This window comes from Heterodontus francisci, chromosome 17 (assembly GCF_036365525.1).
Source record: "Heterodontus francisci isolate sHetFra1 chromosome 17, sHetFra1.hap1, whole genome shotgun sequence".
In the NCBI taxonomy this organism is placed as follows: domain Eukaryota; kingdom Metazoa; phylum Chordata; class Chondrichthyes; order Heterodontiformes; family Heterodontidae; genus Heterodontus; species Heterodontus francisci.
The window spans coordinates 33021749-33039752 of NC_090387.1; the positions used below are offsets into that span (position 1 = coordinate 33021749).

General features: G+C 41.6%; 1 protein-coding gene across 2 annotated transcripts; it reads left to right on the forward strand.

Moving 5' to 3' along the window:
* The first annotated feature begins 2680 nt into the window (after nt 1-2680).
* Nucleotides 2681-16500, forward strand: aprt (adenine phosphoribosyltransferase). 2 transcript variants are annotated; one of them, XM_068049881.1, is made up of 5 exons: nt 2681-2976; nt 13139-13242; nt 14184-14290; nt 14432-14510; nt 16099-16500. In XM_068049881.1, the coding sequence occupies exons 1-5, from the start codon at nt 2879-2881 to the stop codon at nt 16236-16238; spliced, it is 528 nt and encodes a 175-aa protein (XP_067905982.1). In that variant the 5' UTR covers nt 2681-2878; the 3' UTR covers nt 16239-16500. The 2 variants fall into 2 exon arrangements, with proteins under 2 accessions (XP_067905982.1, XP_067905981.1); XM_068049880.1 differs by having other exon boundaries at nt 2683-2976; nt 14184-14317.
* Nucleotides 16501-18004: the final 1504 nt, after the last annotated feature.

Sequence of the window (18004 nt, forward strand, 5' to 3'; positions counted from 1 at the left end):
GGAAACAGGCTGTTCAACCCAACTTAGTGTTTATTCTATGAATAAGCAGTCATGGCGTCCAATTAGCTTGCCCTGTTCCCATGCCCCCTTCTTCCTTTTCCTTCAGCCACCTATCTGGCAGAGGTGAGCATCTCCAGTGAAAGGCTCAGCATTGAATTCCCATTCAAGACAAATTCCCATTATGGAAGTATTGTTTGCACTGTTAGTAGAAGTTTTCCACAGCTGATAGATACCACAGAAGAAATTTTACATTTGTCATTAAAAAAAATTACAGGCTATTAATTTTTAATTTACTGAAGGAAGTTTATCTGCCAATATAGAGATAACCTTCCCTCAGCAATAACTCTCCAATTAGCTTCATGTTGTGTTTCTTTAAATCAATTTATTTTGTGGTCTTAAATGGGCAAACCAATTAAATGCAGCTCCCTCTTAGACTGCTTTCCTCCAAGGAGTTCCTTTACATCAATAAAAAACTGAATTTCTTTCTCCTTTTTAATTTGTTTTACTTGTTTATTGGTAGCTTCCCTATTTGCAGGGTCAGCCATCGGTCAGTTTGTAGCACTATCCCCTCTGAGTCAGATGGTTGTGGATTCAAGTCCCACTCCAGGACTTAAGCACAACAATCTAGGCTGATACTCCAGTTCAGTACTGAGGGAGCACTCCCGCACTATCAAAGGTGCTGTTTTTAAATCGAGGTCCCGTCTGCCCTTTCAGGTGGATGTAAAAGATCCCATGGCACTATTTTTGAAGAAGAGCAGGGGGGGAGTTATCCCTGGTGTCCTGGCCAATATTTGTCCCTTAATCAACATCACAAAAATGGATTATCTGTTCGGTAGCACATTACTGTTTGTGGGGGCTTGCTGTGCACAAATTAGCTGCCACATTTCCTATATTACAACAGTAACTACACTTCAAAAGTACTTCATTGGCTGTAAAGCGCTTTGGGATGTCTGGTGGTCATCAAAGACGCTATGTAAATGCATGTCTTTCTTTTTTATCCTTTTTATTCACTTGTGATTGAATCATTTGCACCACAGTATCCCCAAGATTTGAATTGTTGCTGCTTTATGAAAATATTTGAGCCAATCAAGTACAAGAATGACATAAAAACAGAAAATGCTGGAAATACTTAGCAGATCTGGTAGCATCTGTGGTAAGAGAAACAGAGGAAATGTTTCAGGTCGATGAAACTTTGTCAGAACACGCCTGACACTCAATTAGTGTCTTATATTTTAGTATACATTGGTGGATCTCCTGTGGCATTGCCAATGCAAAGTCAGGACAAAGTGAATTTCCATGAGTGCATTAGCGATGGTGATGTAGGCTTAAATATGGAGATCTGTAGTAGCTGGAATATGAAGCTCCATCTCGCACTAGAATTGTGAAACTTACAGGCATGACTGTGACAGGTAGCTTATATCACGGGAAAATCTTATTGAGACACCACCTAGAAGCGTGACAGAATGACGATGTCCAAATAAAGAATATGTGACATACAAAGCAAATCTAATGAATAGATAACCTTCCAGGAAGGCAGAGTTCTACTCACACATCAAAGCAATTACACATAGAACTTTGTACTGCATTGCAAGTCAGACTGCAGTTTGTCTGTGCATCCCAGCAAGTACAACAACTTGCATCTATATCGCACCTTTAATGTAGCAAAACTTTATTTTATTTAGAGATACAGCACTGAAACAGGCCCTTTGGCCCACCGAGTCTGTGCCGACCAACAACCACCCATTTATACTAACCCTGCAGTAATCCCATATTCCCTACCACCTACCTACACTAGGGACAATTTACAATGGACAATTTACCTATCACCTGCAAGTCTTTGGCTGTGGGAGGAAACCGGAGCACCCAGAGAAAATCCACGCGGTCACAGGGAGAACTTGCAAACTCCACACAGGAGTACCCAGAATCGAACCCGGGTCCCTGGAGCTGTGAGGCTGCTGTGCTAACCACTGTGCCGCCCTCTTGAGGCATTTCACAGGAGCATTATCAAACAAAATTTGACACTGAGCTACATAAGGAAATATTAGGGCAGATAACTGAAAGCTTGATTGAAGAGGTAGGTTTTAAAGAGCATTTTAAAGGAGGAATGACAGGTGGAGAGGTTGAGGAAGGGAACCTTGCTGTCCTGTAAATTGGCTACCACGTTCCCTACATTTCATTTTCAGTACGCTTCAGAAATATTTCATAAGCTATGAATTGCTTAGTGACATCCTGAGGAGGTGAAAGGCACTATATAAATAAATGCAAGGTCTTTCCTTCATGAGGAGTTGTAGACTGACAAATACATGAAGAGGGATATAGGATTTAAGGATTGGAGAATGGAGGCAGTAACCAAGGATTTTCTGTTTTGAAACGGTGATCAACCACAACAATAAAAATGACTTGTAGGAAAAGTTCATTTGTTGCCAACTACAGGGATTTATGCTGGTGCCATTCACATGACTGGTCTCTCTCTCTGCACTGCTGCCGTGCAATTTGCCTGGACACCCTGGAAAAAGCTCTTCACTCCTACTGGTACCTATCCGTCTACCAGAGACCCCACGTCACTATCTGCAAACATCTGGCTGCTCTGACAGTGGAAAAATTGTTGTAATTTCGAGCCCGACCAAGACTGCACCGCCCCTTTAAGAGGTGCACACAGCCTTTAAACAACGCCTCCCTCGCCGGTCTTCCCGCCCAATTGGGTTGCGCCGCCAATAGTGGGCGCAAAAAGCGCCGGCAGTGGGCCCATTGTACGTCTCATAGTGAGTTCCGCCTCGTCCTGTTCCGCCTTCTGTACTAATGAGGAGGTTTGTGCCAGACTGGCGGGTGAACGTACAGGCGAGTTTTGAGCTTTGATGTTCACAGAGACGGTGCGAGGATGTGTTCCGAGGCGGAGCTGCATGAAGAGAAGCTGCAGCTGGTGCGCAGCGGGATCAAGATATTTCCCAACTTCCCCAAACAGGGCATCATATTTCAGTGAGTTTCTCCTCTCCCCCTCTTTATCGGTGAAGGGGGCTATGCACCTGGTCCCTGTGAGGTACTGCTTAAAGTATAGAACCACTGCTAGAGTCTCTCGGTATTTTGGATTTTTTTTTGCAATCGACATTGATCAGCTGTGGCAAAGGCCGTTACTTGTGTAAGCAACGTGCTGGGGGTTTGTTGGACAGTATTGAGGAAGTGGAATTCCTTGGCCCCCTGATTACATCTTTGAGAAAATTATTAACTATAAGGCAGAATTCATAGAGGAAAAGAAGGCGGGCTTCCTTCAATCATAGAATCATAAAGTGTAAGGCATAGAAAGAGACTACTTGGCCCATCCTGTTTGCAATAGAAACAAGAAATGCTGGTTTGCCAGCATTTGTGGAGAGAGAAGCAGAGTTAACGTTTCAAGTCAGTGACCCGAAACGTTAACTTTGCTTCGCTCTCTGCAGATATTGCCAGACCTGCTGAATATTTCCAGCATTTCTTGTTTCTATTTCAGATTTCCAGCATCTGCAGTATTTTGCTTTTATTATCCCATTGTGTCTGCCGGCGGAAAAACGATCCACCTATTCTAATCCCACCTTCCAGCATTTGGTCGGTAGCCCTGCAGTTTACGGCACTTGAGGTGCATATCTAGACTCCTTTTGAATGAGTTGAAGGTCTCTGCCTCAACTACCCTTTCATGCAGTGAGTTCCAGACCATCACCACCCTCTGGGTGAAAAAGTTCTTCCTCCTCTCCCCTCTAATTTTTCTACCAATCACTTTAAATCAATGCTGCCTCATCACTGACCTCTCTGCTAAGGTGAATAGACCCTTCACTTCCACTCTATACAGGCCATTCAAAATTTTGTACATTTCAATCGGCTCTCCTCTCAGCCTTCTCTGTTCCACGGAGAACAACCCCAGCCTATCCAATCTTTCCTCATAGCTGCATTTTACCAGTCCTGGCAACATCCTTGTGAGTCTCCTCTGTACCCTCTCCAGTGCAATTACATCCTTTTCTGAGGTGAGGTGACTAGAACTGCCTAACCAATGAGTTATACAGTTCCAGCATAACCTCCCTGCTCTTGTATTCTATACCTCGGCTAATAAAGGAAAGGATTCCATATGTCTTCTTACCCACCTTATCAACCTGTCCTGCTACCTGCAGGGATCTGTGGACATTCACTACAAGGTCCCTTACTTCCTCTACACTTCTCAGTATTTTCCCATTAATCGTGTATCCTTTGCCTTGTTTGACCTCTCCAAATGCATCACCTCTCACTTCTCCAGGTTGAATTCCATTTGCCACTTTTCTGCCCATCTGACCAGACCATCAGTATCTTCCTGCAGCCTACAGCTATCCTCGCTATCTACCACACAGCCAATCTTTGTGTCGTCCGCAGACTTCTTGATCGTGCCCCCTACGTTTATGTCCAAATCGTTAATATACACCACAAAAAGCAGAGGACCCAGTACTGAGCCCTGCGGAACACCACTGGAAACAGCTCTCCAGTCACTAAAATAGCCGTCAACGATTACCCTTTGTTTCCTGACAGTGAGCCAATTTTGTATCCACCTTGCTGCATGTCCCTGGATCCCATGGGATTTTATTTTTTTTAACCAGTCTGCCATATGGGATCTTGTCAAAAGCCTTGCTAAAATGCATGTAGACCACATCAGCTGCACTACTCTCATCTATCTTCCTTGTTACTTATTCAAAAAAATTTGATTAAGTTGGTCAAACAAGATCTTCACTTAACAAATCTGTGCTGAATATCCTGGATTAACCTGTGCCTTTCTAAGTGACAGTTTATCCTGTCTCTCTTAGAATTGATTCCAATAATTTGCCCACTACAGAGTTTAGACTGACTGGCCTGTAATTATTCTGTCTAACCTTCGCTCCCTTTTTAAACAGTTACAATGTTTGCAATTCTCCAATCCTCCAGCATCACACCCTTATCCAGTGAGGACTGGAAAATGATGGTTAGACCTTCTGCTGTTTCCTCCTTTGCTTTTATTAGCCTAGGATATATTTCATCTGGCCCTTTCAAGGATGATAATCCCATTAATGCTTCTTCTCTCCCTATGTTTATCACATCCAATACTTCACACTCTTCCTCCTTAACTGAAATATCTGCATCGTCCCCGACTTTTGTGAAGACAGACACAAAGTATTCATTAGGAACCATACCAATATCTTCCGCTTCTACACATAGGTTACCTTTTTGGTCTTTTATGGGCCCTACTCTCTCCTTAGTTATCCTCTTACTCTTAATGTATTGATAAAACATCTTTGAGTTCACCTTGATTTTACTTGCCAATATTCTTTCATGCCCTCTCTTTGCTTTCCTAATTTCCTTTTTGATTTCAGCCCTCTGCTTTCTATGCTCCTCTCAGCTTTCTGTAGTATTGAATTCTTGGTGTCAGACATAAGCTTTCCTTTTCTGCCTTATCTTGCCCTGTCGTCTCCTTGACATCCATAGGCTGTAGATTTGGCCGGCTCACCCTTTCTCTTTGTGGGAACATGTTTACCCTAAACGCCTTGAATCTCCCCTTTGAATGCCTCCTGCAGTTCTGACACTGATTTACAAACAAGTGACAGTTTCCAGTCCACTTTTGCTAAATCACCCTTCAGTTTAGTAAAATTGGCCTTGCCCCAGTTGAGAACTCTAACTCCTGTTCTATCTCTGTCCTTTTCCGTAATTATGTTAAAACTGACTGAATGATGATCACTACCCTCCACCAAAATGCTCTCCTACTGCCACTCCTTCCACCTGCCAATCTTCACTTCCTAAAACTGTGCCCTCTGTTGTTGGGACTTGCTACGTACTGCGCAAAAAAGTTCTCCCGAATGCACTGCAAGAATTTTGCTCCCTCAATTCCTTTCACACTAAAACTATCCCAGTTAATATTGGGGTAATTTTTTTAAAAACTCTACTGTTACTGCCCTATTGCTCTTGCACTTCTCAGATTTGCCTACATATCTGCTCTTCTATCTCCCTCTGACTGTATGGGGGTCTATAGTACACTCCCAGCAGTGTGATTTCCCCTTTTTTGTTCCTTAGCTCAATCCATATGGCCTCATTTGATGAATCTTACAACTGTAATAGTTTCCCTGACCAAATTTGCCTCTTCCCCACCCCCCTCTTTCTTATCCCCCTCCCTATCGCATCTGAAACCCCTGTAACCAGGAACATTGAGCTGCTATTCCTGTCCCTCCTTAAGCCATGTTTCTGTACTAGTTATGATATCATACAGCCACATGTCTATCTGTGCCCTCAGCTCATCTGCTTTATTTGCTATACTCCTTGCATTGAAATAGATACCCTTGAGGATTGCCAAACGTTTTTTTATTTTCTAACCCTTGTTTCCTCTGTCTTCCAGACTCATCCATTAATTTTCTGCCTTCCATTTTAATTTCTGATTTTGTCCCAGCTGAGTGTATCCTCAGGTGCCCATCCCCCTGCCAAACTAGTTTAAACTCTCCCCAACGGCACTAGCAAAACATCCCGCAAGGAACTCAGTTCCAGCTCTGTTCAGTGCAACCCGTCTGGCCTGTACAGGTCCCATCTCCCCCAGAGCCGGTCCCAATGCCCCAGGAATCTAAAGCCCTCCCTCCTGCACCATCTTTCCAGCCATGCATTCATCTGTCTTATCCTTCTGTTTCTATACTCGCTTACATGTGGCACTGGGAGTAATCCGGAGTTTAATACTTTTGAGGTCCTGCTTGCTAATTTTTTACCTAGCTCCCTAAATTCTGACTGCAAAACCATATCCCTCTTTCTACCTATGTTGTTGGTTCCGATGTGGACTACGACTGCTGGCTGTTCGCCCTGCTCCTTCAGGATGCTCTGCAGCCGCTCAGTGACACTCTTGACCCTGGCACCAGGGAGGCAACACACCATCCTGGATTCATGTCTTTGGCCACAGAAATGTCTGTCTGTTTCCCTGAGTATTGATTCACATATCACTATGGCCTTTCCTGTCTTCCCTGTACCCCACTGTGCAGCTGAGCCACCTGTGGTGCCATGGACTTGGCTCTGGCTGCACTCCCCACGTGAAGCATCACTTTCCTCAGTATTCAGAACTGAATACCTGTTGGACAGTGAGATGCACTCAGGGGTCTCCTGCACATCCTGCCTGATTCTTTTTGACTGCCTGGTGGTCACCCATTCCCTCTCTCCCTGCATACTCTTTTAATCTGTGGGGTGACCACATCTATAAACGTGCTATCCACGTAGCTCTCATCCTCATGAATGCACCGCAGTGTTTCCAGCTGCTGTTCAAATTCCAAAACCTGGAGCTCATGCTGCTTCAGTTGACGACACTTCCTGCACAAATGGTTCTCCAGGATACTGGAAGCATCCTGGAGCTCCCACAAAGCACAGGAGGTGCACTCTCTGGTTGAAGCAACCCTGCCATTCCTTTATTTATTAGTTGACCCTTTGCTACTGCTAAAAAAAACCTTAACCATACTACAACACCTTAGCATTATTAATAAAATATTACTAGTACTGATAAATCCTACTAAAAATCAATTCAGTTCACTAGTTAAAATAAACCATACTAAAAAAAAAACCCAGCTACTCACTTGTTCTTTATTAGTAAGCTATTTACACACACCCTAACAGTAGTGTACTAACCCAGTTATTTAGAGTTATTCCCTAACAACAGTTACTCACCAACCAATCAGCTTGCAGCTTTTCTGTGACATCACTGCTCACTTTGTTTTCAAACTCTGGCGCGCCTGGACTCCTCTTTGCTGTTGTCCCGGAAGGTGAGTGCTCTAGGACGCGATCCTCGAGGTCTATTTATCCACTCCGTGGTCTTCCCGCAGGTCTGCTCCTCTACTGGAAGGTAAGTGCTCCATCCTCCCTGCCTGTTTTCCCTTTATGCCCACAGCCAGATAATTGGGTGTAAGAGAAAAATGTGCCCTTTAAGACCGAGAAATGTGTAAGTAAGTTGGCCGCATGTCCAGCTGTACTGAAAGGGTTTGACGGTTTGGATGAGGAGATGTTTCCAAACAGTGCTATCAAATTTCCTCTTGGTCTCTGCTATAACAAGGATAATCCCAGCATCTCCAGTTTATCCACGTAACTATAATTCTTCAACCCTTGAACCATTGTAATAAATCGCTTCTGTATCATCTCCAAAGCCGCCTTGTCCTTCCTAGAGTGTGCGGCCCTGAATTTGACACAGTACTCCAGCTGAGAGAAAACCACTGTTGTGTATATAGGTTTAGCATAATTTCCTGGCTTTTGTACTCCTGTCTCCTAAAAGCCCAGTATCCCATATACTTTCTTAACTGCTTTGTTAACCTGTCCTGTCACCTTCAAAGATTTGTACACAAATACCCCCAGGTCTCTGTTCTTGCACCCTCTTTAAAATTGTACTATTTAGCTTGTTTGTCTCTCCTCATTCTTCCTACCAAAATATATCACCTTGTAATTTTCTGCATTGAATTCCATCTGCCATACGTCTGTGCATTCCACCAGTCTGTTTGTCCTCTTGAAATCTATTACGGACTTCCTCACTGTTAGTACAGTTCCAAGTCGTGTAATCAGCAAATTTCAAAATTGTGCTCTGTACCCTCAAGTCCAAGTCATTAATGTATATCAAAAGCAACAGTGTTCCTGTAGTGAACCCTTGGTAACTTCACTATATACCTCCCTCCAGTTCAAAAAACAGCCATTCACCACAACTGTTTTCTGTACCTTAGCCAACTTTGTATCCATGCTTCTCCTGCCCTTTTAACTCATTTTTGCTATTTTGCTAACAAGCCTAATATGCAGTACTTCATCAAACATTTTTTGAAAGCTTATATACGCATCATCAACTGCACTGCCCTCGTCCACCCTCTGTTATCTCAGCAAAAAATTCAATCAAGTTAGCCAAACACGATTTGCCCTTTTCAAATCCATGCTGACTTTCCTCTATATTAGTTTTAAGAATTCTTCAATTATCTACGCATATATTGGCCCAGATTTCGTGGTCAACGGCAAAGTGACAGCACTCGACACTAACCTCAGTCTAAGCTACAAACTTGCCTAATGCGATGGTGGGGGTGAGAGTTTCAGCTGTAAGGGGAGAGGGTTCCCTCATGGCACAGGCCTCAGTGTTCAGTAACATGGGTGGAAAGCACAGATCACGTGATTCAGTGACTGGAAGCCACAACTGCTGAATGTCAAAACCAAGCTGCTGCAGTAACTGTCATGTTAAAAAGTTATTGGAACAAGAGATTGCGTCAGATTAATTTGATCAGACTTTACAAAATCATAAATTTATGCATTGAAGAGAAATTTGATCAGAATCATTTTAATAAAATATATTTATAAGTCTGATAAATATTTTTAAAAGTGATATACATTGAAACATTTACAATCCGATAAATTATGCTAAAAAGTCATATACATTTCAAAAGTCAGATAAATCTTGTTAAATCCATTTTAACATTTAAAAAGTCTGATAATTAAATTCAGGGAGAGTTGCAAAATCTGCCCATGTCTAACAGCCATTTTGAAAGTTGCCTTTTGGTGATGGTATCCTTGTTAATTATTTGCAAAATAGGAGGAGGCTCTTAATGCCTTGAAAGCTCTAAAGTTTTTCAGTCAGAATAATTCATTGTTAGGAGGTAAACAGCCCAAGTTCTCGCTACTTCCAAAGATCTTGTTTTAATCAATAGGTCAGTGACTGATATGGCACAGCAGAGATTGGCCCAGCACAACTTTGGGATTTACGTGCTGTAGTGAGCACACTCCAGAAGTTGCTGGGCCTTTCCACTGTGCAACGACGCCAAATGCCGACAGCTTTGTCACCATTGCCCAAGCAAAATCCAGGCCAATATGCTGTAAATGTTTCAGGGAACATAATGGGGTATAATGCAACAGTCTAAAAAAACTGTTGCCAAGTGATTTGTCATGCTGTTCCTCATGACTGTTCTTTCCAGTATGATCTCATTAAGCATCATCACTATTGGAAGAATTTTAAAATTTAAATTGAGTTTGCATTTCTTTGGACTTGTAAAAATATAAAACTGATGGAACGGAAAAGACCAACTGGTCTATTGATCCTGCTCCACACAGTCATGATGCCATAAGCATCATTCACAGCAAGCCCAACACACAGCAGTTGTGTCCATATATAACTTATATGCATGATCCCTTGATCTTCTAACCTATCTAATTGAAGTAATCTGTCGCTATAAGCACAGTATAATCTCTTCATTAAAAACCTCTGTCAGATTGTCTCGGAGTCTAGACATAAATGGACTCGGCGTTTTATGCCTATCTAGTTGATTGATCTGCTTTACACTGGGTACCGACCTTGCCGCTCTCCTCTGAACCTTTTCCAAAGTCTCTGTCGGTTGTCATGTAAGAAATTGTTTCCATGCGTTAAGAACAAGGCAAAACTAGTTAATTAGGCCTGTTGACACTGAAAAATATTTCTTTGGACTTGTGCATCACTAATGATCATGAACTATGATTTATGCCATACAGTTCAAAGCACTTGCTATACTTTCTATAATCAATACAGGACTTCAGATAAAACGGGTAATTATTAAGGAGAACCTTTATTTGTATAACTCCTTTCACGTCCTCATGAGAACTGACGCAGCTCGACAGTGAAGGGTAGAATAAAAACAAGAAATGCTGGAATCACTAAGCAGGTCTTGCAGCATCTGTGGAAAGAGAAGCAGAGTTAACGTTCGGGGTCAGTGACCCTTCAACGTTAACTCTGCTTCTCTTTCCACAGATGCTGCCAGACCTGCTGAGTGATTCCAGGATTTCTTGTTTTTATTTCAGATTTCCAGCATCCGCAGTATTTTGCTTTTATTTTAGTGAAGGGTAGAACACTGGAGCCTAGTCTTTAGACAGTTTAGGTTTTATTTACAAAGATATACATTGCATATCATGCACCTCCAACTAACAATTCCTCTTTCAGTCTGGTCCTATATATGCACAGAGTTGCTAATTAATACCTGCCATCGGAGTACAATTAAGACTCAATTGATATCCAGTAAACACTCGTGACACTTAACAACTAGTGAATACTTCATGAAGTATAGTAACTTTTTAGATAATCCTCACTAGCATGTTTAACATTTTAGAATCCACTCAAATATATAGCTATAAGCATCTGGCTTTGGAAGTTACTGCTGTGTTCACATTAAATAATTTTATCTGAGTTCCAAAAGTCTAGTGATTTGACAAAAAGGTTACCGGAATAGAACTGCTGACATGTAGTTTGTGGTTCTGCCTTCCATTTTGCACTACAATACTGTTCTGGTGATGTGCTGCTATGTGCATATCACATTTTAACTACTAAATCCAGTAGCAGCTGTAGGAGGCCAAAACTGTTTGGTTAATTAATAGGTGATCCTGAATTGCAACCCAATATAATACCCACTATTTCCTGGTGATAACTAGTTTGATTTCAATTAGTAATTGGAATAAATCTACTTTAAAATGTAGATAAATAATTTTTAAAATATTTGCTCTCTGAAATTGGTGGTAATCTGTAATTTCTTTAGTGATGTATAGAAAGTAGAAAAGAGTTATAGTTCTTGTTGCCCGCAATTTGTTAAAGTAGACTTTCTTACATAGAAACATAGAAAATAGGAGCAGGAGTGGGCCATTTGGCCCTTCGAGCCTGCTCCGCCATTCATTACGATCATGGCTGATCATCCAACTCAGTAACCTGTTCCCGCTTTTGCCCCATACCCTTTGATCCCTTTAGACCCAAGAGCTTTATCTAACTCCTTCTTGAAAACATACAATGTTTTGGCCTCAACTGCTTTCTGTGGTAGCGAATTCCACAGGCTCACCACTCTCTGGGTGAAGAAATTTCTCCTCATCTCAATCCTGAAAGGTTTACCTGATGTTGATCTGCTGTTGGTTTTCCAAGTGACACAAATGTCTCCAAGACTGAATATAAAGCTGACAATCCCTTTAGCCACCCTCACCAACATAATGTGCAGAAAGGCTTCTGTGTTTCTTTATATAGTATATACATTACAGAATCACAATTGTTAAAGTGCAGAAGGAGGGCATTCGGCCCATCGTGGCTGCACTGGCTCTCTGAATGAACACTTCACTCAGTTCCATTTCCCTGCTGCCTTCCTGTAACCCTGCACATTCTTCCTTTTCATGTAACAGTCTAATTCCCTTTCGAACGCTTCAATTGAACCTGCCTCCACCACACTGTCAGTGCATTCCAGATCTTAACCAATCGCTGCATGAAAAAGTTTTCCCTCTGTTGCTTTTGCTTCTTTTACCAATTACTTTAAATCTGTGTTCTCTCGTTATCAATTCTTTCACGAGTGGGAACAATTTTTCCCTATCTACTCTGTCCAGACCCCACATGCTTTTGAATACCTCTATCAAATCTCCTCTCAGCCTTCTTTTCTCTCAGGAAAACAGTGCTAACTTCTCCAATCAATCTGCATAACTGGTTCCATGGATGAGGAGCTTCATTCGCATGAATTTTTTTTTATATATATAATTATACATACTTACACATCTTTATATCACAAGAAGCTAACTACACTTCTTATGGATTGGTATATACATTTGTACAAACAATTTGGAGGAAGGATACCTAATTGTTAGATTCATGGCTGCATTGCTAACTGAATTTCACTGTCTATATGGCCTGCCTGCCATCTAGTAATAAACCCCTTATAGTTCTTGATCCTTGTGCATGCAACTTCAGTGTCCTTCTTCACACATGAATGCTTTGAGATAGGTATGATCAAGTTAGTTCCATCCAATTTCTGTAGGTCAATTGATAACTACCCTCAGAATCTATAAATATGCAATGTGTTTAATCTAGTTAAAGCCTTTCTTTACAATTGATGACAACAGACACTTATTACTCTTCTGCAAAAAAAACCTGCAGATGCCGAAAATCTCAAAGGAAAAACACAAAATGCTGGAAACATCCAGGTCAATTGGAATCTATGGACAGAACAGATGAGTTAGCATTACTGGTGTAGACCCTTTTCAGAACAGGATGAAGGGTTCTGAAAAGGTGTCTACATTGGCTATATTAACTCATCTGTTCTCTTACAGATATTGACTGACCTCTTGAGTGTTTACAGCATTTTCTGTTCTACTTATTTTACTTAGCACTCTTCTACTTTGTTGTACTCTTGGGTTATCTCTCTTTTTTCAGAGACATCTTCCCTCTTCTGAAAGACCCCAAAGCTTTCAATGCAGTTGTTGACCTATTCGAAGATCATTTGAGAAAGAAGTTTTCCCAGATTGACTTAATTGCGGGTAAGTCTGAGAGTTGTATTAAAAGGGGTCTTGTCCTTTAAATTGGGACTTTTAGAGGAAGAGGCCTTCAAGAATTTGGGACGTAGATGGCTCTCTTCTCATAATGCTTTGATTTCATAATGCTTCACATGTGGCTGTTTCATCGCCTGGATAGTGAGTGTCATTAGACTCTTTGACAGACAGTGTTGAGACTGGTTACCCCAGTGGCCGAGTTGATGAATGCACCACCCAGTAGCTTAGGTGTTGCATACCAGAATTCCTAGTCTCTGTGTTGAGTTAATTGATCTCTTCGCCCTTGAGCTCAAGAGAGAAAAATTTGCCAGGTTTCCATTTCTGACCATTATCTAACCAATGGCCTGTATTTCAGGATGAGAATAGGACAATCATATAACCTTCTAATATTCATTATTTTGAAATGTTTTTGAAAATGATCACTTGATTAATATACTGGAGCCTTGCCAGCATCTGTGGAACTGTATCCCAGCAAGAGTTATTGCCTTCAGATAAAGGGAGGGAGATTTTTCTTTTAAAATTGTGATGGCTAAAAGTTTTCAGAGGAAGAAATAGAAAAGATCAATAAAGTGACAGTTCAAATAAACATGTTAATTTATACTGGTATAAACTTGGGAAAGAAGAAACTAATGTATACTATTTGTTACACGAAAATCATAGATATGCTGACAGTAAAACCTCCAAGAGTGGTGTGGAATAGGCAATGGCTGAAGCTTAGTTCATCACCTACATTTCCAAATGACTCCTTCCTTCTATGAATTTATGTAGAAGTGTTGTTTGTCGTCCTTCTCATCCATAAAAGATTAAATGTGTCCTCACTGAAACTGCAGGAATTTTTATATGTAGTGGTTTACTCAGCAATACCACTGTTGTATATATTACAAGCTGCTAAATTTCATGGTACAGTAATTCTATTTTTGTGTTCACAGGTTTAGATGCCCGTGGATTCTTATTTGGCCCAGTTTTGGCACAAAGATTTGGAATTGGTTTTGTGCCAGTTCGAAAGAAAGGAAAACTGCCAGGGCCAACCTTGTGTGTAAGCTATAATTTAGAATATGGACAGGTAATTCTTAATGTATAATCCTGATTTTTTAAGAAGTTAAATATTGTAGCCTGGTAATATAAATTACTGTCAGAATGTCACCTTCTTCTGAAAGGCTTGTTTTCTCTCTTACAGAATGAAGTTGAGATACAAAGTGATGCTGTACAAGCAAAGCAGAAAGTTGTCATTATTGATGATTTACTTGCAACTGGAGGTACAGGATATATGATTACCTTTGTGTTTTGCATTTAAACAGTAATGTGGGTCCAGAATTTGCTGGAACAGGGTATCTGAGCACTGAGTTGCAAGACTAATGGCAGAGCAGTACAAATTGTCCAGCAAATTCTTTGCCATAAATTGCTGGGTTATTTACACTTTAATAATGGTTCATGGCTTTAACTTGCTGTTATCTTGCAAGCAAATTTGGACCATTATACACAGTACAGCAATGTACCAGTCCTGGCATAAGGTGTATTTTTGATGGCTGCGTTTGCTGGCAACACAACCGTTAGGTGGTGCAGTACTTGCACATGAGCAAATGCAGGCTGTTCAACTGGAACATCAGTGTCTGCGATGTTCAGGCAGCTGCCAGGATTAAAGATGGTGATTTTCAATTTATCACAGAAAATGCTTATGGCTAGATCGTTCCAGCAAACTAACCTTACATTAAGTTGGATGGAAGCATGGTAATATGCTACTATGTAGTTATAGGATACTAACTGTAAACCTCAGATCCATTTAATATTCCAGTAATCCCATTAAATACAAAAGGAATTTTATGATTGAATTTCCATTTGAAGATGGTGAATTGGCACCCCGATCGATGGAAAAGAAAATCAGGCAGCGTATAAAATGTGCTGCCAATTCATTATTGTGATTCGTTTATATGACTGACTGACCAGGACTGATTTCACCTTAATGCAACTACTAGCTCCCACCCTACTGGCCACTCTCTCCCCTCGGCAACTCGCTTCCTCCGCCTCCTCCCCACCAGCCGCTTCCCACCAACCCCACCACCGCTCGCTCCAGACCTCACTGCTCCACCCCACTTCCCTAGCCGATTGTTCCCCGCTCACGCCACCCTGATCTCCAGTCGGTTGTTCGCTCCCCCATTCCTTCCCCCAGCCGCTAGTTATAGGCCGCGCTGCTTCCCTCCTCTTGGACACTCGCTCCCATGTTTGATCAGTCTCCACGCACCGCCCGAAGAAGCAAGGCGGGCCGCAAGGGATGACTGGGCTACGTCGGAGCAAGTGACTGAGAGGAGGGAAGCGGCGTGGCCTAGAGCTAGCGACTGGGAGGCGGGGAGCGAGTGGCTGGATAGTGGGGTGGCGTGAAGCAAGGAACAATTAGCCAGAGGAGTGGGGCGGGGGAGCAGCTAGGCTTGGAGAGAGCAGCTGAGGGGAGGAAGCGTCGATGCCTGGAGCAAGTTGCCGAGGGGGGAGAGCTCCAGCTTCAAAGTCTCCCATTCAGCTGCTTCCTCCAGCCGAGTGGGGTGCTGGATACCCGATGACACTTTATCACGCATGCGAACGGATGGACCAGGCACAGATACGCGATGCCGTCATCCTGCGCATGCGCCACTTAGTCCTGGCAAGATGTAGCTGTGCATGTGCACAGCTTGGCACACTCTGACGTCCGTGAGCCGCTGTGTTGTCAGGAGTCACTTTGATATTTGATAGTTAAAACTGCATTTCAAAGTAAAGGTATGAAAGTTCGTAAAAATTCTTAACCAGGTACAAAGTTATGGATATTAATTTTTAAAAGACAAATAATTGAATCCTATATTTTTGTCTTTGGTGCAGGTACTCTGTCAGCCGCCTGTGATTTGCTGAACCAAGTGGGAGCTGATATTCTTGAGTGTTTGGTAGTGATTGAAATTAAGGCACTGAATGGCATAAAGAAACTGAATTCTGTTCCGTTCCACTCACTTCTGCAGAACTAAGCTATTGTCTTTCTGAATTGGGACTACCTTGCAGTATTTCACATTTCATTTAGATTTACAATTCTTCATAAGGGCTGACTCAATTATTTGCAATTTTTAGTATTTAGCCGTTTTGTCATATTGGGTATTGACTTCATGTTTAATTACTTTAGCTAGTACTTGTGTAGAATGATTTCCACTAATCCACATCCTTGCATATCAATATCTATACCTTTTTAGTGTTTACATTATTTGCAAAGAAAATTAAAATAAGTTAAAGGATGTTGTAGTTTCAAAATAAATTACCTAGCTTTAAAATCATCGACAACAATTCCTGATTGAAATGCCCCTCGTGGAGAAATGATCTCCCACTCACTACTATGGTTCATGTGAATTAATAGTCACTTGGGTCAGGTACCAAAAGACAACCAGCAACCATGGAACTTTTTAATTCACAAGGAATCATTGCCTTTGGAAAAAGAGAATTGCATAGAAACACAAAAAGAAATTACATGAGAATTCTAATTTTATCCAGCTTTAAACTAGATTTTAAACACACATGAAACATAAATTGGTCACCGAAAGAAAGTCACTTGGAATTCTCATGTAATTTCTTCTCCTAGCCATGCTCTCCCTAGCAGCATTGTGGGAGCGCCTTCGCTACTAGGACTGCAGTGGTTCAAGGACTTCACTACTTCCCAAGAGCAATAAGGGATGGATAATAAATGCAGCCTTGCCACTACTACCCACATCCTGAGAAATAATTTCCACATCCCAAGAGCAAATATTTTTTTTAAAAGGTGAAGGGGAACTTTAATATAATGTTAACTTGGTAGTACTTCTGCCTCAAGTGCCACTACAGACTTCAGCACATATTTCAGCTGATAATTCAATGCAGGACTGTGGAGGCATCATTAGATGTGGTTGTTTTGGATGAGAAATTAAACTGAGGCCCAGTCTGCTGCAGTGGGCATGAGTGGCAGACATGATGGACCAAATGATGGCCTCCTGTGCTTTTATGATTCTATGAATACAGTTAATGAAATTCCTGAAGTCAAAAACCCTAGTTTTAACTTAACTGTCCAGCAGAAATGTCAAAGAAGTCTCGGGTGATGAGTAAACCAGACACCTGACCTGCTGGAGAGGCTGGGTTAAAATCAGAGCTAAACATTCCAAGCATGCATCCTTTAAAGTACCAGTAATTACATGCTGCACTGATGTATCTGCCTCAGTTACACAAAATGCTAGCTAGAAGTTAAAACACAGAATCAAGCCATTCAGTCCAACCAGTCCATGTTGACTTTTAGTCTCCATGTGAGCAAACAGTCCTAATCACATTTACCCAGCCTGTTAAATAATCCATAAAACCCTTTTTCCTTCATCCATCTCTTCAATCTAATCTTGAGTGTTGGCATAGTTTCACAACCAGTAGCCCTGAAAGTGAATTTCACAGCTTCACAACTCTTTGTGTAAACGAGTTTCTCTCTTCTAAATCTTTACATTTATTCTTTTATCTATGGCCCGTCATTCTATAAGATATACATCCTAGCTAACAATGTGACAACACTGACACAATTATATCATGTTATGGAAATGTATTTTTTTTTATTTGTTCATGGGATGTGGGTATTGTTGGCGAGGCCAGCATTTATTGCCCATCCCTAATTGCCCTTGAGAAGGTGGTGATGAGCTGCCTTCTTGAACCACTGCAGTTCCTGGGGTGTAGGTACATCAACACTGCTGTTTGGAAGGTAGTTCCAGGATTTGAACTCTCAGTTGCTGCCCTG